General features: G+C 41.8%; 2 protein-coding genes across 9 annotated transcripts in view; one reads left to right on the top strand and one right to left on the bottom strand.

The window, feature by feature from the left end:
* ARMC2 (armadillo repeat containing 2) overlaps window positions 1-20,950 on the top strand; it is a 69,946-nt gene extending 48,996 nt beyond the window's left edge. For 3 of the 5 annotated variants that reach the window (XM_059842318.1, XM_059842316.1, XM_059842321.1), the window contains 6 exons: window positions 1,028-1,343; window positions 2,705-2,827; window positions 4,603-4,716; window positions 6,061-6,193; window positions 8,188-8,345; window positions 12,416-12,773. In XM_059842318.1, the coding sequence (XP_059698301.1) occupies window positions 1,028-1,343; window positions 2,705-2,827; window positions 4,603-4,716; window positions 6,061-6,193; window positions 8,188-8,345; window positions 12,416-12,549 (978 nt within the window). In that variant the 3' untranslated portion in view covers window positions 12,550-12,773. Of the gene's footprint in view, window positions 1-1,027; window positions 1,344-2,704; window positions 2,828-4,602; window positions 4,717-6,060; window positions 6,194-8,187; window positions 8,346-12,415; window positions 12,774-20,170 lie in introns of those variants that run through there. The other 2 variants (XM_059842317.1, XM_059842319.1) reach the window with 2 other exon arrangements.
* The window catches only part of SESN1 (sestrin 1), a 77,925-nt gene continuing 72,414 nt past the window's right edge, over window positions 15,797-21,307 (bottom strand). For all 4 annotated transcript variants that reach the window (XM_059842322.1, XM_059842323.1, XM_059842324.1 and 1 more), the window contains 5 exons: window positions 20,236-20,383; window positions 19,295-19,407; window positions 18,864-19,054; window positions 18,489-18,633; window positions 15,797-16,912 (listed from right to left, as the gene is read on the bottom strand). In XM_059842322.1, coding sequence (XP_059698305.1) covers window positions 16,826-16,912; window positions 18,489-18,633; window positions 18,864-19,054; window positions 19,295-19,407; window positions 20,236-20,383 — 684 coding nt within the window. In that variant the 3' untranslated portion in view covers window positions 15,797-16,825. The remainder of the gene's footprint in view (window positions 16,913-18,488; window positions 18,634-18,863; window positions 19,055-19,294; window positions 19,408-20,235; window positions 20,384-21,307) is intronic.

The raw sequence follows: 21,307 nt of genomic DNA, 5'->3' as shown, positions 1-21,307 counted from the left end.
AAGAGCATATAAAATCAGAAAAAAAAAAAACCCAGCAGAGCACAATATGAGGTGCAACTACAAAGGGACATAAAAAGAAACAAAACTTTTTATAGTAAAGTGAGAAGACAACAAGGAAATAATTTCTCTGGTGTTCGGAAGAAGCAGAGCATTACTGTCAGGTGCTGTGAATAGTGAAGTGTGAAATGCCTTTTTTTTTCTGCTTCTTTTTCTGAAAGGGTTATGTATGACCAAATGAATAATCTCTACTTTAGCCTGGATTCTTTTGTCACTAATAAACAAGCTGAAGCATATTAAATGTCATCAAACCAGCTGATGCAATTTACCTTTTGGTGTTTACAAAAGGACGGAAAGGGGATCCCAGTCTCTGGGATTCTTGAAAAGTTATGATGAATTGCAAGGTTGTAGGGTGCCTGTTTTTAACAGGAGAAAGAGAAGGAACTGAAGAATGACAGACCAGTGAATTTAAATTATATTTCTAGTAGAAATCAGGAACAAATAATTCAGCTGTTAGCAATTAGAATGAACTACAAAATGAATAAAACCTAATTTGGATTTAACAGTAACAAATCAAGGGGAAGGAGTTTAACCTCTAAAACTGGTTACCAGGCCTAGAAAAGGAAAGGTTGTGGTCTCTTCCTGTAACAGCTGAAACTTTCTTACTTGAAAGATTAGTAAATTCTGGCCCATATGATTATTCTAGTTATATAAAGTGTGGTTTTAAGATGTTTTAAGATTACTGTGGGCTTGGTAAAAATAGATGACGTCTACTAAGTATATCGCATTAGTCATTATCCCAGTGGTATGTTAGTTCTGTCAGATGTTTTTGATTTCTTCTGTAATTCAGGTTATGAAAATTGGTAGCATAAAAAATTATTTCTAGCTGCTGTGTTTGGCATTCCTTCAGTTGTTCTGGATGTGCTATTATCTGAATTGGGAAGCAAATTAAGTATTATTTTCTTTTTAAGCAGCTGCCACCTTCTGATGTTTTCCATGTAATATGATTTGTTTATTTATTTTGTTACAGGATTTGGTTATCCGTATCATCTTCATTCTTGGTAATTTAACAGCAAGGAATGACCAGTCCCGGGAGCAGTTTTTTAAAGAAAAAGAAAGTGTTAACACCTTGACATCATTATTCCAAACCTACTATGAACTTGATTTGAATGCACTGACATGGCACCATGATAGAAAAGGAAAAAACCAACCAAAGTATCCTTCAGAAGCAGAAGATGTTCTGATAAAACTCATCAGAGTGCTGGCCAATCTCTCCATTCACCCTAAAGTAGGTGCAGCTCTTGCAGCTGCCCATCCTGTTGTAGGATTACTTGTTACAGTACTAGGTAATAACATTTATGTTGTGTTTGTTATCTTTATTCAGCCTGTAAGGAGAGTTTAAGTTTTTCCATTGCAAAAAAAACCCAAAGTCAATTGGCTGACATTCACACACTGTTTTATGTAGGAGGGCTGTACTTTGGTGCTGACTTTTCAGTATCTGGGGAAAGATGTTGTAGAAGTCTTTAATTCAGTGATCAGGTTTGCAGATAGGATCATTAAAGATAAGAAAACAAATTTTATTTTAAACACATCTCACTGAGAGTTAATATATAAGGAAAGTTTGTTCTTATCAGGTGCTATATAGATGTGTTTGGTGGTGGTTTGTTTTTTTTAAAGGCTTGCATTTTTTGTGACTGTTTTGGATTAAGTTTCTGTTCTCTGCACCCATAACTTTCAGCCTCTTCAAGGAATTTTCTCTTACTTTTTTCCTTCTTTTTCAGTCTTCCAACCTTTTATCTCTTTCAGATGGAAGAGTGTCTCCCTCCAAATGGAGGATTAGGACTGCAGTTCCTTTACCACTAACTGATCCCCTTGTAAATCTAATTACAGACTAGGGCTGGTCTGTTTGGCCCATAACAGAGTTTAACTGGGACAAGATACATGTTAAACAGCTCAGTATATTTTACTGTGTAATGAGAACATTAAATATTATGTTAAGGTGATCAACCTGACTGTACACTGTCTTACCAGTCATGAGGGATGAGACAAGTCAGACTCACAACTTGGTTCTGTCTCATAGGTTGAAACTGTCTCAATGATTTTGTAAGTGCTTTTGACCTTCAGAGCTTCTCTGTGCTACTGTCTCCTCCTCTTGAGCACTCTATCAGTCAGTTTACTACAAAATGTTCAGTCTCCCTATGAACTTACCCCTCATTTATTTCTTTCACTCTTGGCTTCTGAGGCCAGAGACCTCGGACAAATAAGTCTTTCAGACTTTTATACGTGTTAACATTCTGTCAGGAAGTCTGAGAGAAAAATCTTTCAGATATTATTGAAGTGGTCTTTAACCATTTTTTCTCCATGTCAATCACACAGCCCTATTTCTGCACATGGACTCTCCTCAGTGCCATCTTAAAACAGCAAAGAGGATTTGTAAAATGTCTTAACTACCTAAATTTTAAACTATGTTGCCTGAGTCACAGTGATTTCTCTAAATTAATAATGGGAAAGAATGGTTTTGGATTAAAATTTTTGATCAGGTGTTCCTGTAGCTTCTGCCATGTTACTGAACAACAGAAAGTTTGACTGCAGTAGCAGCCATATAAACTATTACTCACTTTGCTTCTGGGATCTAATGCACTGCAAAATTAGACATATGTGTGTGTTTATCTACACATGCATATGTTTTGGGGTTTTTTACTCTCAGAATACAAATCAGTTGATGCCTGTGAAGAGTTGGTCATCAATGCTGCAACAACAATCAACAATTTGTCCTACTACCAAGTGGAGAATTCTGCAGTTCAAGAGAAGCAGCTACACATTGCTGAAAGTAAGGACTTTTAAACGAGTACTTTTTGTACAACTTTTAGAAAGCAGAAATATTTTGACACAACAGAAGGACACATAACATTTTGTGGTATTATATTGCAGGAGTATAAAGTTCATAGGGCTAAATTCTTTCAATAATGATTTCCCCCTTTTTTTTTTAAAACAGTATGACATATATGAAAATAGTTGGGTTGTTCACAAAATCCCTTCTTTTCCTCCACAAAGGAATTTGCTATATTGTTTTCTGTTCAGCAATTTTTTGCCAGATTTGTTCAAAATCTATATACCTGAGCCAAAATAATCATGTTGCTTTTTCCTTCTAATCACGGTATGGCAAGAGGATTTTTTCTTATTATTACTTTCTATACCTGTAAAATCAGATTTCTGTCTGTTTCTGGCTTGTAAATCCATTGGCAATATTGTATTGAATGATTGTCTCCCCTCTGACATGGTGGACAACAATCAGTTATGTGTCGGAACTGCACTGATTTCTGGGACTATTGTGTTAATGTTGTGCAAAAGATAGAGAGGCTGTGTCTTGCACATCTCTCTGTCTCAATAGACCAAATACTGGGGAGAGACAGAACCTGAAGTTCACACAACAGGTAGAATGAGGAACAGGAAAAAATATCCTGGCTGTCAGCCCAGTGCCTGGGCTGGTAGACATCATATTCTCTGTAGGTAACATCTCTGCTGTTCTGTCATGACTCATTTTATCACCTATAAGCCAGCTGCCTCTTGTTGCTGGTTGAAAACAAATTACTTCTGTCCTGTTGGCATGTGGAGCCAGTCCCATCACCTTCCTGAACTGAGGAAAGAGGAAACCTTTTGATGCAAGACCAGCAGGCTTTCTGCTCCTGCAGGCATTTTGAGAATACTTGCTGTTTGATATGAGTGGTGGACAAAATCCCTTCAGATGTCTTTTTAAGACAAGTTCAAGGTGTGTTCAGTACTAGTATTGCAACATCCAGAGGCAGAAGTAATGATGACAAAGCCAACCTCCCTTCTATATTTTTTTCTCTCTTCTGTCATATGAAGGGCCAAGGGTTGACTTATTTGAGTCCTCTGTGTGATGGACTGATTTTAGTGTTTTGCTTTGTACTCACAGAAGGCTGATAAATGTAACTTCTGTAACATCACTCCTCTGCCATGCACCAAAATCTTCCATGACTGTAGCTCTTCCTAGGAAGTGCTGAAGGTGTCATTCCTACTGCTGAAGCACACACTGATCGTATGTGAAAGTGCCAAGCAGAAAAGCAGCAAGGAAGTGAATGCATCAGATTGGGACAATATTAAGTAGCTGTTGAGAGAAAATGTGTTTGCTTTATAGCAGCACTGAGAGAAAACAGAGCTAATGTCAGAAAATAATTTGAGCTTTAGGAGACATCCCACCATAAGACCATCTGTTCATCAATTCTCTTATATATTACAACATTTTTAAAATTATGTCTTCCTGGATTTTCATATGAACCCACTCAAAATTGCATAGCAAAACTGGCTCCCCTATTACAACTGTGCTTAGACTGTCTCCATAACTCCTCGTTTGTTCCTTTGCATTTAGTCCCATATTGGAGTGCTTTGTTTTATCTTCGAAGCCAAACAAAACAATTTTGTTCTTGTTCTACCATCAGCTCACCCCCTTTGCTGCCACCAGACAGACAGACAACTGCTCCCATTTATTACATTTATTGCTGTTGCTGTTTGCATTCTGATATTCATTGATAAAAAAGAGCCATGTATTTGTGATTTATAATTAATTTCTCTGCAAACCATCAGTGCTCTTAAAGCTGTTAATGAGTGACAATATGGATGCAGTTGTGGAGGCTGTCAGAGTCTTTGGCAATCTTTCCCAGTATCATGAGATCCGTGACTTCATCATGCAGAAAAAGAGTGAGTTACTTTTGTGTTTGTAGGAGTTCTATTTTTAAATGTCCATGGTTCTAAAAAGAAAAGGTTGTTAATAAGCTGTCTCTGTTAAAGGGTAGAATCAATCTTCCCTGATGTTTTGCAAATTAGGCAAGCATTAGAATCCAATAATAGTCTTTATAAATACCATTTTATTTCAGTTTCATTAAAATGGAAATATTGGAGTAGGAAAAATATGCCATGGTACTTTCACAGAGGTAAATATTACAAAAACTCTGTTTTTCCTGAAGTTTCAAATTTGAAATTTCCCTTTACTCAAATAGCTTTTCAGATCCTTCAGGTTAGTAGTGATATGTTACAAAATTAAAATCCAATTAAAGTCTCATTTAGGTTCATAATCTCAGATTTTTTTTCCCCATATTTGACAGCTTGTTAGCACTTCATAACATGTGGCTAGGATTTGACTGCCTCAGCAAAGACCTCCTATTTGCCTCAGGGTGAAGGAGGATACAAGTCTTCTCAAGTCCTTTTGCTTTGGGTATCTAAAGAGCTTTGGGGAAAATGGCAACACCTTGCCATCCACAGAAGGTGTGTCATCAGCTTAGACACCAGTTCATTGTAATTTTTTTTTTTTTTTTTTCCTGCCTCTTGGTGCTGAAAGTGAGGTGATCATGTCCCAGTATGCAAGTCTTTATTCCAAGGGTGGCACATCACCATATATAAAGGGAGAAGTCACCCTTAGTAGCCGGTTCCTGGTGAACAGTCTCAGTCAAAGGACTAAATTTTCCAGCTGAGAGAGACTGTGGTGTTGGTGTGCCAAGCTCAGGAATTGCTGAGAGGCTTCCTCTCAGAGAGGCCAGCCCAGCTCCCTGGCTGGGTCTGGCTGCACTGCTCTGCAGTCAGTGCCAGCAGGTGCTGTGGGATGCTGCTCCCACTGGAGCCCCAGGCTGGAGTCGGTGCAGTCTGGGACAACCCTGCATTCCCAGGGGAAAGAACTTCCCCCTCTGAGTGCCAGATACCAAATCCTTGCAGTTTCTGCTGACTCTGGGATGGAAGAAGGGGTGATACTTTCAAGAAATAAGCTTCAATTCAGTTTGATCAATTTAGCCTCTTGCAATGGGATTTCCACATTTCTTTGGTGTATTTTTATTACTAGAATTTCTGGTTTGTTGTTTTGAAGGAGCTGATGTTCAGCGTGATGTTGCTTTGTCATGTGCCTTCTCTATAAATGTCACAGTAATGCGCTACAAGGGTGAATTTTTGGATAGGGTCTCCTGCATTTGACTGCTTTCTAATAAGTGTGTTGTAATGCCATTTGTATGGTAAATCCATCTTCCTGGCAATATTGTTTCCTTTTTTACAATCCAGTATACAAGTTTGTGATTGCTTTGCTGGATTCCAAGAACCGAGAGGTCTGTTTTCCTGCCTGTGGAGTTCTGCTCAATCTCACAGTAGATGAGAACAAGCGAGCATTTCTCAGGGAAGAAGGAGGAATTGGAAAGTAAGTTCCTGATTGTGCTTGAGAAAAAGTAATTTTGAGTAGTTTGGCCAAAAAGTTTCAATTGGAGTGTTTTTTATTGGGGCTAATAGCTTGTAATAAAGATGCCAGCATAGCAGATACTTGGTATCTAATGTTCTTAGAGAAAAGTCTTTCATAAGAGCCAAACCCCACAGAAAGGTCTCCCAAAGACCCTCTGTGATGTACACAGCAGAGACAGAGAAGAGAGCAACTCAGGCCTGGCTTTGCAGCAGCTGCTTGTGCTTGGCTTAACTGGATCCTAGGTGGACTGCAGTGAACAGCAGGGTCAGTGTGTGTCTGGGGCAAGGTGAAGGTACTTCAGGGAATTATAAAACACATGGTCCCTTGCAATTTTTGTAACCACTTGGTTCTGTAGGGAAAACTACCTGATGTAGTTCCCTGCTCGGCAGGGAACAGCTCCTGAGTCTCCTCTCTCTGGGACTTCAAGTTAAGGGCACTGTAACATTGTAAGGGATATTAGACCTTGAAAAAGCACCATGGATGCAACACTTGTGGCTTTGATGTTCAGATAATAGCGGATCCAGCTTAATTGGAGCAACATGAAAGATCATGTTCCTGTGCTTGTAAAGCAGTTGGTACAGCCCACAGTTGTGAAACAATATGCCTCACTTTGAAATGCTTTCCTGTTCATACATCATATAATTACTTTTTTATACACTGTAAACAATGCATAGTCTTCTTGTCCTTCCTTCCCATGTTCTAGTTAACTTACAATATAAAGCTGGAAAAGGAGAATAAAAATAAGTTGCTGGGACATTTGCTAATAAATGTGAGAAATTTCTATTATATAGAATTTTCTGTAGCCAATAGAACCATATAAATTCAGAATTTTCTAGACTGTGTCTGAAAATTTGTGAGGGAAGGAACAAAAAACTGTAACAGCATGGAATGAATCTAGAGAATTTGGAAGTGATTGTTAAGGAGATCATCCTGACAGTGCCAAACCAGCTCTATGGATTTTTGGAACTGAGGTTATTGTACCAATATATAGTGGCCCAAAGAAAACAGGGAATTAGTCTTTTCAGAGAGTTACATTTAAAAAAAAATTAGGGCAAGTTCTTTTGGCTTTTCATTAGATGCCTCCTGTTGTCCCACAATGACTGCCTTCAGAGAGGAGGAAAAAAGCAAACATCTTTTTGGGTGGTCTTCAATGACTGATATTTCCAGCCATACCTGAATACAGTAGTTATCCTTTACTATTCAATAGATTATAAATCTCTCTGTGAAGTGGAGAAGTGAGGGAAGGAGGGGTTTCTAAGGTTGAGGAAGAGAACAGCAGTGAAGGATTACTGTTGGAGAGGTCACCAGGGACACCTTAGAAAAACAGGCATTTCTGAGAGGAGTACCTGGGGAGTTCAGGCTGAGGAAATGAAAGAACATGTGGGATCAGCAAAATTGTGAGACTTCACTGAATGTGAAAGGTCATTCTTTGATCATGGAAGTAGCAGATTCCTTTGGATTTGTTTTTTTGGTGAGATGATCTGATGTGTATTGAGATGGATATTCTGCCTGAAGCTTTTTCTGCATTCCCACCACCTTTTCCAGATGAATCATTGGTACCTGATAAAGTTTGGCTTGGTTTGCAATCTCTGCTTTAGTGGTAGTCACAGATTTGGGACAGTCACATATTGTAATGAAATTTGATGGAATTTTAGTGTCTTTGAAACGGTTACATTTGCAAAGTATATGAGTGAAATTGGTCAGCTGGGTTAGAAAGTTACAGAGGATGGGCAGCTGCAGGCAGGCACGCACATGTGTAGACAAAAGGCATGTCTACATCCTTGGGGAACTACTCTTAATGAAAAGGGGGAAGAAAGTAGCATCTGAAGTTTATTAATGTAGAATTTTCCTGCAAGCTTCCATGGAGTTTGCTTACATTTCTAGACTGCCAGATTTTGAAGAGCTCAGGAGTAAATTCCATGTAACAAACCACTGGTTTTGTTTGGTACCAACAGGTTGATTGACTGCTTACAAGACTTTGGGCCAGCAGACTGGCAGCTCTCGTGTTTGATCTGCAAAACCCTGTGGAACTACAGCGAGAACATGGCGAGCGCGGCCTCCTGCTTCGGAGGGAACACCAACGTGCTGCTGATGCTGCTCACAGCACTTCTGGGTGAGACTCTGAGTCTGGGCTCTTTTCCTCAATAAAAGACATGGAAGGAGCAAAATCAAAGCAGGATTAGGGTGGGAAGTCTGTCCTGCAGCTTTCAGTGGCTGGCCAGTGTGGGCTGTGCAGCAGCACAGTGGTCCCTGTGCAGCACACACTGTGCCCCCTGGGGATCGTGGCATTTCTGGGTGCAGTGGGCTGACTTTGCTGCCTGGCCATCCTTCTTGTCTCTCCATGGTCTCCTTGTGGGCAAGGACAACAGCCTGACAATTTCTCATCTGCTCCCTAAAGCCAAGAAGTGTGTGCTCATTGCTTCACAAGGCTGAAGGATTAATGTAAGGACCTTGATTTGCTTACCCAGTGGGATCTTTTCATCTGGGCATTTAGTTTTCCTTCAAATTTTACATAGTTCAGTGGCTGTGTAATAGTCCTGTAGTCAGTATATGTAATTTTCCTCGTTTGGTTTTTGAGCACTGCTTTGCTTATGATTTTATTTTGGGTAGGTCACTTGCAATTATCTTTCAAAAAATCTTTAAAATATAAATCAAATTGAAGGAAACTAACTATGTTTGATATGGTTTTAATTGGAAATTGATTAAAGATGTATACTTACTGTCAGACCCAGACAGAACATGAGATCTCACAGTCTCTTTTGTTGTAGACAATCAGAAAAGTGGGTGGGTTTGTGAGGATTTTGTTCCAGTTACGGCAGAATTACTGATATTCGCTGCTGTAATAGTTCCTTGCATTACATTCCTTGCTATGATGGACTTTATCTTAAAGTGTGCAGTAATTCCATCTATTTATCAGAAAATAGCAGTGTTTCAAGGTTATTGCTGCACTTTTTAACATTCTGCAAGAGATCTGCAAACTTTACAGCCACAATCATGCTTGAATTTTCTGGCACATAACGAGAGGTATACATCTTTGTTTTAGAAAGTACATGCTTATGTTTTCCTCTGCATTTAACACTGCTAATTGAAGCAATTGATTTGACTGCAGAGTCCAGGCTGGATAGCAATTGTAACTCTTGTTGATTTGTATAACTTTCATCAACTGGAAGTTTGTGTACATTTGCAATTGCAGTTACAGTTGTGATTGCAATGCAGCTATAATGGTAATTAATTGGGAACAGGTTAGAATTAAATCAGAAAGCCAGTCATTCTTCACACTCTAGTAAGAAGAGGAGCTGTCAAAAAAGCACATCGTATTCATTGGATCTGGTTCCTCTGTGTACAGAGAGCCAGCAAATCTTAGTAATAGCAGCTGGTTGATATTGTCCTACATCTTCCTCCTCCCATTGTGTCCAGTAACAGCCTTGAACCGTCATTGCTCTGATTCTATCATTCAGGAAGCAGGAGGCAACTGCTGACAGCCAGTGAACTGTACTTGAGCGTCAGCACACCCTCAGGAAGCGGAAAAAGTGGAGCATGGCACAGCAGACACCTCACTTCACCTGCTGAGCTTGGCCTCCTCCCCTTTATTTTTCCCTCCCCCACCTGGCACAGGATGACAAAAGATACAAGGAAGCAAAAGGGAATGGAAGTGGCCTGGAAAGAGGTTGTGCCCAAGAGAAAGGCTGGACAAAGGGCACTCTTTGTTTTTCTTTTTCCTTGCCTGATCCCAGCAGCCTGGGATGCAGTAGCCCTGCTTTCCAATGGCACTTGTCCTTCACCTTCTTTCAGCTGCTCTTGACTTTGATGTCACTCTGCTGGCTCAGAGCTTCTGGAGGCTGCTGTTCCCAGGCCCCTGGCAGCAGCTTTGCCTTGGCCCAGGCCATCATGGGCAGTGGTGGAGATGAGTTTCTGTCTTGGGAACATTCTTCTGTTTGGTCATTCACCGAAAAGAAAGTTTCTCCCTCTCTCTCCAGACTTTTTCTTGTGCTTTCACCTCTGCTATCAATTCCAGGAGGTTATTTTGGAATCTCAGTCCATGTGAACTCTTAGATGACATGACTGAGCTTCCAGGGCTGCCAGCCCCTGTCTTGCCGGTGTTTCAAGGATGGGCAGCCCTTGCAGACAGCAGGAGTCTGCACTCCAGTTTCCAGTTTCCCCCACAGTATGCAGGCCCACTGTGTTTGTCTTATTCCTGGGCTTGCAGCCAGCACATATGCTCTTTGGCCAAGACCCAATATTGCTGGTTTTTGAGGAGAGTCGTGGGAAAATTAAATTATCTGAGGATGCACAGCTTGCATGCGGAACACTGATCCTCGCTGATCCACAGCATTACTCACGTTCTGCTTTGGAAGTTTGCTGTTTCAGTTCAACACTTCAGCTTTGAACTGCTTCTGACCCTTGTTCTTGTAGGCTGGAATTCTCAACCTCAGTGATTCCATAAATATTCAGTCGACTTCTGGGGGGCACAGCTGTCTAATAAAAGGGAGAAATGCCTCTCACTCTGTGTTTGAACAGAGTTAATTTGGGTAGAAAAAAGCAGGAGTAGGCAAAGCAATTCTGTTTGAAAACAAATCCCATAATCCCTTATTTTCCACTTCAGGGTCTCTGGCTTCTCTGCTGCTGAGATTGATTTTAGGTATGTTGGGTTACTGTGCCATTGACAGGACAAGAGCTAATGGGCACAGGTTGCAGTAAGACAAAATTCCAATTAAGCATTAGGAAAAGAGATTTCCATCATGATGGGAGTTAAGCACTGGAACAGGCTGCTGCCCTAGAAGGTGTTCAGTACTCAGCAGGACAGGCTAGAGCAAACTGATACATGGCGACTCTGCTCCAGAGGTTTTTTACAACCTAAATTATCCTATGACATCATAAAATATAAATTTGATGTCAGAGGCTGGATTTTATCTCTGATTACAAGCTTTCTTCCTGCAGAGATATGACATCCTTCTTGAAAGAATGGGTGTTCTTTTTCTCTTTATTTTGTTACTGAAAGACTCTAAATGTCATCTCCTTATGTAGAACCCCTTTTGGAATCTTTCTCACCATCAGCCTCCGTTTAACTTTGGTAGTTGCAATGTAGTGGCACAGGAGCCACTTGTTTGCAGTTGCTGGTAACTTTGTGTGAGCTGGAAATGATACACAGGAATGTCATTTCGTCCTTTATACCTGTCTCAGCTCAGGCCATCTGATCTGCACAGGCACCTTGGCATGCTTTTGGGTGGGAGTAAGTACTCTTTTCTCCATAAAGTTTGATTCAAAATGTGGGTAACTGAAGTTTCTCTTCAGCCCCAAGTTGCCTTTACCTGCTGTGACTGTGCAATTAGCTCCCTTACAGAGTTTTTTATTTAACACCTTGTGAATCTGGTGCCTTTTCGTAGTTTAGGCCAAGGGTTAAGTATTGCCCATTTGGAGCAGGATTCTACCTTCATTTTAGGTTTGTTTATGGCCTAAATCCTGTCAAATATCCTTCTGTTAAACTGTGTGAAAACATTCAGCATTATCAGTTGTGTTTGTGGATTCCTGATTCAGGAGAATGCTTCTGGTTGCAGACTGATTTGTATTTTCTCTAAGAGTTTATCTCTTTGCCACATCCAATGCCAAGCAAAATGGAGGGAAGAAAATGACTGATGACTTCCTTTCATTCCTAACATTGTCTTTAATAAAGACTGTCCTGTTGTTTTATTTTTGAAATTTGTGAGGAAGGGAGGGCATCAGTAAATAGAGTAACCAGTGTGGTTCAAGTTCCTTCAGTGTGAGAGTAGATAGAGTTTGAGTCTCCAGATTAGCAGAGCAATTTGGGACAGGAAAAACATAGTTGTAGTTAGATGAATGGATTGCTTACCTCAGCAAAATTGCTGTGGGCAATATTAAACCCTGGGTACTTTCTGGACTGACAGTCACAGTAAATGATCAATCTCAGAGACAGTTTTTGTCTCAGAGACACCTGTGAGGCGTGAGAATAAAAGAACTTGCAGTACCATTTTCACTGTTCTACTGACCTTACCATCCTTTATTTTCAATTAAATCTAAGACCCTCAGACGGTGATGCTGAACTTACCTCAAGTGAGGTTGTTTTTAAGCCATCAGCATACACAGCTGGTAAGCTGCATGTGTCACAAAATACATAGTTGAGTGTATTTTTATTTGGAACTGATGACAGTATTTCCTTGATTACAGATGAAGAGGTAGAGTTGGAGTGCAGCCTTGACAAAGGTATAAAGGACTGCCAAAGAGTATATTGGGAAAGAGAGTTCAAACCCGTGGCAGAAAAACTTCTTGACAGAATTCAAAGCCATCACTCTTCCAGCTGAGTCTATCACTCCATTTTAATCACTCGGGGTGTTTTTATCAGGTAAACTGTCTATTTCTAATATACCTGTTCATTGCCAGTGGTAAGCTTGTTGGGGAGCATGTCTATTCTAAAAAAAGTCAGAAGAGCCTGGCATTTATGTACTGGATGCTATCTTCTGAAGAGCTTGTATGAAATCTTTGCATATGTAATTACTTTTTACAATATACCTGAGCTGATGAAGAAGCTGTTCAGTGTGACTTGTCTAGTAATTGCATTGTTTCTTCACTGGAAAAATATTTGCTGAACTTCTAATTTTAAAAGGTAAGTTATGAGTGAGTACTTGGACCTCTGTGGTACCAAAAATGCTGTGCAAACCAATGTTATGTGACAGGAGCCACATCTCACCTACAGACTTTGACACGCTTTTACCTTTTTTTAAGGAACTTCTGTGACAGAGTAACGCTGTGCTGTTGGGGCATTGTCCTGTGTTCCTTCATGAGCTTCACTCTTGTGGTCAGGGAAAGTCACCCTCTTTTCCTTCTGACACTGGGGCTAGGGTCTAGGGTATCCCTGCTAATCCAGCTGCTGCCTTGATGCTGGTGGGATGTAGGCCCAGCTGTGCTGATCTTCTGTGAATTGGAGCTTCCCATCTTTAGGCAAAACACCCATATCCCTGATGTCAGAGAAGATTTTACCTTCTTTCAGTTGGTCCCACACTCCCGGGAGCCGCCTGTGTGTCTCGACTTCTCAGATTTCTTGGCCAGCTGTCTCCCCTGAACCTGTGTCTCTGTCTGTGGGGCCGTAACAGGCCTCTTTCTCCCTGTTCCCCCTGACTGCTGCTGGCTTGTTTATTGCTCCGTTTCATCCTTCCACCGTGTAAAAGTCCGGGCTTGTAGCCCATGGATTAGCGCAGCAGGCGCATCGCCGGCCTCGAGCGTTCACAGCCCAGTTGGCCACAGGGAGCTTTACAGCCCTGACCCATTTCTCTCTTTCCTGACCTCAGATTACAGAGATGAAACAGCTGTGCGGGGGCTGCAGGGCTCCTGCTCCCGTGGGTCAGCAGCATCACCAGGAGCAGCTCCAGCCTGGCAATCCTGGGAGAGGCTGGAGGAATTTGTTGGGAGGCAGCAATTCATAGCTCCCTCAGTGGCACTTTCTCTCTACCTTTGGTAGTCCCTGACCTCTGCTTCCAGGTGAGGAGAGAGAGGCTGGGAAGTAGCACCATGGTAGAAGAGTAGCGAGACTTCTTTCCTAGTTTAGATCCCTGCTTTTACAGGGCAGGGAAAGGGAGATTTCATGGTCCAGGTTTTGGGAGTGGTGAGGAGGAAACTTCAGTGAAAGTGATAAAATTTGCTCCATTCTTTGTGTCTCAGCAGTTCAGGTGTTACTTGTGCCCAGCAAGGCTCAGCCCTGCTTTGGGAGCTTGTGTGCTGGTGGCCTCTGTCACGGAGGCTGATCCACAGGAGAGAAGCGCTCGGCATTCAGTGTGGTTTGGCTCCAACAACAGATCTGCTCAGCTCAAAAATATCTCAATTATCATCCCTTCTTTTGCCATTTTAATTTTAGCTGAAATTGAAGAGAAAATAAATGGTTTCAATGTCCCATTTGTTTCTGGGAGAAAAGAATGGATTTGGTCTGAGAGAGTTTTAAAGAAAGGATGATGGGAAAGTAGTCCCTGTGGGGAAGAATCTGGAGGCATTTGTTCCTGGCATTTGTGTCACAGCAAGGCAGGCAAACATCCGGCTGTACAGGGCAGGGTGGGGGCCCTGGAAAAGGCCCCTGTGGCTAAGCCCTGTTAGGAGGACTAATCAGAATTGACAAGGGCTGAATCTCTGTCAGAAGGCAGCTGATACTGATGGCTGGCTCAAGGCAAGGTGGTGCTTGGGCAATTTAGATTTGTTCAAGTACAACACTAATTATGTCAGTTACTACTAATAAAACTGTAACCAATAGCTTGAAGCACTGTGTCGGCAGCTGGGCAGAGCTGGGGATCCTGGGGCAGCCACCATGTGTGAGCTCTGGCCTTTGAACAGGAAGAGGCATGTTCAGAGGAACTGGATTGGGAAGAGAGGGTGGCACAGGACTCTTGAGCACCCCTCCAGTCGAGCTATACCAGCCTCTGTCTTTCTCTGAAGAAAAACCTGTGAGTAGTAAGAAGCAGCCCCAGAATGCTGGATTTCAGGTGTGTTCTTATGGCATTGTTTACTAGTTGGGTATCTCTGCCACAGACCTCAGTGCAGCAGCTCTGTGGTGTCCAGGAGCCCATTCCTCTTCTCCCTTGGGAAGAGGTGCCAACACCACAGCTGAGGTACATGAGAGGCTGCTGTACTTCATAGCCACGGGCTGGGGCTCTGCCAGAGCTGCCCAGGAGTACTGGGCAGGGAGTTGGGATTGCCTGCAGGTTGTGGCTTCTGCTCTGATGGCAGCTGTGACCAGATGAAGCCACTCACACACAGATCCACTGCAGTGTTTACTGCTTGAAAAGTGAGAGGGCACTTGGATGTGGCTGGAGAGCATAGGATGGAAATGGCCACTTGAGGTTTCTTGGAGAAATTCATGTCTACCTTTGACCTCAGAAAGCACCTGGAGACTGAAGTGCTGCAGGAACTGTTCACAGACTGGAAAGGCACAGCTCAGCTCTACAATGCCCTTAAGACAGGAAAGTTTTGCTCTGTTTTTGGAACATTAAAAATCCTGTATTTTCAGTTAAGAGGAAGCACCAGATGCTTCCTGTTAGTCACAATTTTTGACAGTTTATTAATCTTTCTCCCCTAGATCTTTTTAGATATTTTAGCTTCTTGGATTGTAAACTTAAAACTGTTCTCAGAAGGTTCTGTAGAAAAAGAAACCAATCTGAGCTGAGACCCAGGCCAGAGGACAGAAATTAAACTGCTTATGGGCTTGGGAAATTCCATTTCACAGAATCACAGAAAATCATAGAAGCAGCTGAGTTGGAAAGGACCCATCAGCATAATCGAGTTCCAGTCCTGGCCCTGCACCAGACACCCCAAGAATCACACCTTGTGCCTGAGAGCTTTGTCCAAATGGGTGAAAATATCAGCAGTACAGAAGAGGTGTTCCCACTACAGTTAGTGAAGCTCTAGCTCTGTTTTTAAACTTTTCCTCCCACCATTTCAGACTCAGTTAAAAAATTCTTGGCCCACGATTTTAACTGTTTGCTCAGTTACTGTTTCAAACATTTTAGATGGTCTTACAACAAGTAAGAACAGAAGCTTAAAGTTAAACCACACAGAAACACCAAGAGAAAAAGTTGTTACCTTTATTTCAAAAATACCAGTAATACTGACAAATTTAAAAAGCAATTCACACTCATACAAAAGTATTCATGTGTTCTCCAAAACCACTGTATATTAAATGTCAGCATTTTAATCACGTTTTGATTTACTAAAAATAGATGTTTTTTAGCCTAGTTATTTAAGCAACTGCAAAAATCATTAAGACCAGCGTTGGGCATGTAATACAGTAGGACTGTTTGGCAGTCTAGAACAACATTCCCACACCTTTTCCTAGCTCCTTTTTGGTTCACCCATGAAAAGGAGGACAAGAAGGCTACTCGACACTTTGTGTAGGTAGATCTCTAAGCTCTGAGGACTTCAGTCCCCTTCTTTCCATAGGAAGACCATTGCACTTTGGAGCTCATGAAATAATGCTGAACAAACACCCTGTTTTTAAGGCTAAACTAGTTGAGAAAATTGACTGCTATCTTTCAAATGATCAGTGTGGACAGAAGAGGTTTAGTTCTGATTGAACAGGGAATCTAAATAACAAGGCTTTTTTGAAACCACACACAATAAAGGCTCAGACAATAGCAGTGCTCACTTTCACTTCTAGCTCAACTGGAACAGCCTGGGTCTGTTCACTCCACCTGCACAAATAGCAGCATCAAGATTTTCTAGAATTATTCTTGTAGGGAAAGCAAATGTCATCAAGTCCCAGTTCTTTTTGCACTCCGACTCCCGCAGTATTTGCCTTAACACAAGATCTATGTATCTATGGTTTGCTATATTGCCACAAGTTCAGAGAATGTCCCGGGCTGTCTAAAGCCAAAATACCATGAGCAGGCAGCACTTCTGCACAACCCTGTCTGTCAACTGCCAAGCGTTCGCTGCCCAGCGGCAGCAATGATATTCCAAACATGGAAATAGCTGAAACTAAAGGAGTTATGGCACAATGGGCATCTTAACTTATAGCTACTGTTGGTCCTGAGGCTTCGTATCTTCCTCTGCCATACTGCAGCTGCAGAACATTCCAACGTCGACAGGCAGCCAGAGACATCAGGTCATGTAGCGAGTAATAGCTCTCAGAGCATAAAGTAGTTCGGCTTGCATCCGAGCTTCTACCAGAAGCAAATTGACATGGACCTGCGGAGAGAGAAGAAGTTCCGCTTTAGCACCGAGCTCACCGCCACGCGCTGCAGCCACAGGAAGCCCGGGGGCTGTGGGCACTGTGCTGGGGCAGGAGCAGCAGGGGAGCACTGCCTGTGTCACCAGCCAGACCTTGCTGTGGAGCTCACTGAGGGGGCAGAGGAACCAATGTCACAGCCTGTGGCACTGTGGCACAGCGTGGCACTGGCCCACGGGCACACTTACATAGGGCCAGGGCCATAGGAAGAGGAAATTATCCTTTAGCAGACCAGCTGGTTTAGCTGGAAAAAACAGACAAGCTTTCAAGCACACAAGCCCTTCTCTGGCAGCACAATATGCACAGCTTGTTCAATTTCAGTGAGGCTAATGACTAAAGGCAGAAGGGCAGGGAGTACCTGTGGAGCAGAGAGGGGTGCTAGCAAAGGCAGAGGTGATAAGGACATTTGTCCCTGGGGACTGAGAGAGAAACACACAGACAGCTTCCACCTGACACAAGGTGAAGCACCAGAAAAACTCTCAAGTGCCATAAACTCTCTATCTCTACTGAGACACAGGTGTTCTTAAGCTACTGGAGCTAAGAATTTTAGTTCCCCACATCATCTCCTCCATGCCTTTACTGCATTTCTTTGAGAATGAAATCAGAAACTTGTGGGGGGAAGGGTGTGAAAGTATTTTTTCACTGACAGCAGGCTGCTGTGAGTTTGCTCTGGCATGTAAGGGTTGTGTGTGGTTTCATTTGCATGATCTCTGTGAGAATGTATGGTTATTGCGTTCTGTGACACACATGTGAATGAGCCTTGGCTTTTGATGGCTATGGAGATGCAAAGATTGGGCTTTAAAGAAGGATTTGTGTGCTTGGAAAGCTCATCTATCACAGTCAGTTTAACCAAAACATAGGCAGGGTTTTACTTGAACAATCTTAAATCATTGTAGTTACAGGACCCTTCTTTAAGGGCTTTATCAAGAACTAGAGCCTTTAATGATATGAGCATTAATGATTTCTGCATCTTTATGTTTCAGCATTGACTTTAAGTGAGGCCAAGAAACACCTTTCCAAAGAAAAACTGAAGGACATAAACTTAATGGACTCAATATCTGGGAATTAACAGCAGGAAATATGACTGGGAGGTGTAATTCAGGCTGTAACCCTGCAGCAGAGCTTTTAAGCTTTGATAAAAAAGCTGTTTTGGGGCTATCCAGGCCAGAAGGACCAGGGGACTGGAAAGACCCTGGGCCAGCCAAAGAGCTGTTTCAGGTCTGCTGCCAAGGGATGGATGGATTGTGCACCACTTTCCTGCCTCTCTGGGATACGGGCAGTACTGACTGCAGTTGAGGTGAAGCTGTACCATTCTCATGTCTAACGCCCTGTACTGCTCAGAGCTTGCCCAGTCCATGTCAGCTGTTAGCCAGCAGACAGGCAGGACAGGGGAGATTATTTCAGCCTGGAAACATGACACTTCCCAATGACTTGACTGTGAGCAGAACCCCAGGAGCACCAGCTAAAGCTAAAGCTGTGTGGCTGTCAGGGAGACAGGGGCCCGTGGCTGTCCCTCAGCACACACACCAACTGTACCTTCTCAGAGTGTTCAAACTGTCTCCAGAAGCTATCATACATTCTTTTTGTGGTCTTTTCAGGAGTGCAAACCACAGTCTTGATATAAACTTTAAAGCTGCGGTCCAACAACTGATTAATTTCACCATAGTCATAATCATCGTATCTGTTTGGAATTGAAAGAAAAACACTTTCATTTTCAAGCAGCAGTTATTTCACTTGCATTGTTTCTAAGTTCCTATGGCAAAACAAATTATTGGGTAAGTGTAACACTAGTGGCCCTCCCCCACAAACAAAATATGTTTAGAAATACATGCATGTTTGCTTAATAAATAGTTCTGGTTCAACCCAAGAAAGAAAAGCCCATGTGTTGAGAACAAAACCAGTAAAACTGACCTTATTCCAAACATACAATGAATATAGTTCCAAATAGCTCGTCTTAGCATTGAGGTATCCACATCTTTGTGCATGGCCATTGTGTTGTAAGTCAGATTATAAGCAATATGGAACTTCTCATCAAGTAGTTGTCCCACATCTGGATAAAGACGATTAACCAAGGAATAGCCATGGTCTTCCCAGGAATAATCCTTAGAATAAGTAAAAATGCAAAATGAAGCATTTCAGAAATAAAATATACTTGTGAAGACCCAGAGCTTTAGTATAGTTAAAGATCCCAGGGTAGATAATCCACTGGGGGTAGGGGTTGTTCATTTGCTGGCTTAATTTAAGCCTCACCCATGGGGAAGTGAGAGCACAGCCATTTCCAGGTTTGGTATCTGGCACAGGTTGCTCCCTGAGCCTCCCTATGGCAGCAGGCAGCCTTTTACCTGAACACGAAAGGTGGGCACGTGCATTCCGTGTCTGGAGAAGTCTTTGTAACCATAGCTGGTATCCTCAAAGTGCCGAGACACATCTCTTGTTGCTGCAGATTCTTCATCTTCTGTTAATGTCAAACAGAATTTCACACAATTTGGAAAGAACAAATTGGAAGTGTATGAGCAGAACTCCTGCAGAAGAATGAGTCTCTATGCTTTTAATCAAACACATTTTCACTGGATTACCCGTATTGAGATTCTCTGGTACAGTTCTGTGACCGCAGCTATGGTGTTCAGGCAACTCCATGAAAAACACTCAGGTTTTTTCTTACAAACATTTTTTTCTCCCTTCTGTTATACTGCAGTCTCCACCCTGTCCCCTGAATCTAGGGGATGTTTTCCCCCTAACTCAAGAGATCTATAAAGATGTCAAGGGAAAAACCTGGCTTGGAACAGAGAGCTTATTAAAAGAGAGACTTCTGAGACTCCCATGCAGAGAGTGCCTTAGAGGAAATTGTATTGAAGAGCCCATTACAACCCTAAACTTATAACAGATTAAGTATTGTCTCTGAGTCATCTGAAAAGTAATGTTTCATATACTTAAATAGCAAAGCATGTCAAGTGTCTTGTTTTTAGAGCATCTTGCAAGATGCTTAAATCTCCTGTGAAACTTCTAAAACTCTCAAGAGATTCCATCTCTTCTGGAGATTTCTGTTAAACACAGTTTTGGTCAGAGTGTTATGGTGTGTCTGCAAGCAGACACAAATCTTGGCACTACTTTGCTTCTAAGTGTTCCTGGAAGAAAACAAGGCATCCCTAATCCTGATTCCTTCAAAGAAATGTTAATGTTTGTGTGACATCTAATAGCACTTCTTTCCCCTTTTGCAGGAGTATTTCTTCAAATAATTTGGAAAAGTCTTAATAAATACATATACAGACTACATCTGCACTACCTGAAGAGCACACAAACATGCTTTCTCTCTTCTCTCTTTCAAAACGTGTGGCCATCTCTTCTTGGCTGGCTTCCTCTTCATCTCTGCACTCCTGCAGCTGCTTCATCTTCTCCATAAGAGCTTCAACTTCACAGACAGACTCTGTGGACTAAAAAGAAGTGAAAGACATTTCATTTTCATGCAACAGGAACTGACAATGATGGCAGAAATTGCCAAGCCAGAAAGTTTAAACACAACTGAAGTCCTTTACATCTTTAAATAAAGATTTTTCAAGGAACACAGTTTTTGAAAGAAACCTGTACTGACAATGGTTTACATTTAGTCATCATCTTTTCTCAATTAGACCCCTGGTATTTTTAGCATGATTTAAAAGATTACAGCATTTTGGAACTAGTTGTTCTCATGCTAAAATTAGTTTCTCTTAGTCTAAATGTTCAACAACTGAAAAACAAGGAGCTGTAACAGAAATTTTGATAGAGGAAGTAACCACAATTTACCACCCAACTGTATTTTTCTCCTCCTCTGCTCACAGAGAAGAAACATTGAAGGAAAAAGGAAGGGTAAGTATAAATGCAGATTTAATGAAGCCTCAAAAGAAAGCCAGTGCAAGATAATCGTCTTTCGCAACAGTTGTTTTAACACCACAAAAATTCAGTAATTGATCTTGTAAACATTCATCAGCACCAAAGTAGAGTAAAATTATCTTTAATTTATACAGTTCTGCCCCTTTCCTCCCTGCCTTTTGCAGTTTGGTCCTTCAGAGAGCCAGCAAGCTCCATCAAACAAATTTAAATGCCACCCACACCACTGCAGTAAAATATCACAGGCAAGGATCTTGCAGTGAGAACACCCTCATGGCTGTTCTTAAACCAACACTTAGTTCACATCATTCTTCTCACCAAGGGAAAAAAAGTCCAGATCAACATAACTGCTGCAGGCGGGAGAGAGTGTTTTAAAGAGAGTCACAAAGTTGTGAATGATCTGTTAAAAATGATCCTTTGTGTGATGCATGACAAACACCTCAAGGCAAAAAAGTCAGAGCCTAGAATCAAAGGAAGAGCCAACTTTCCAC

Source organism: Haemorhous mexicanus, chromosome 3 (assembly GCF_027477595.1).
Source record: "Haemorhous mexicanus isolate bHaeMex1 chromosome 3, bHaeMex1.pri, whole genome shotgun sequence".
In the NCBI taxonomy this organism is placed as follows: domain Eukaryota; kingdom Metazoa; phylum Chordata; class Aves; order Passeriformes; family Fringillidae; genus Haemorhous; species Haemorhous mexicanus.
The sequence above is the reverse complement of the archived record's forward strand: the minus strand, read 5'-3'. Positions and strand labels throughout refer to the sequence as shown.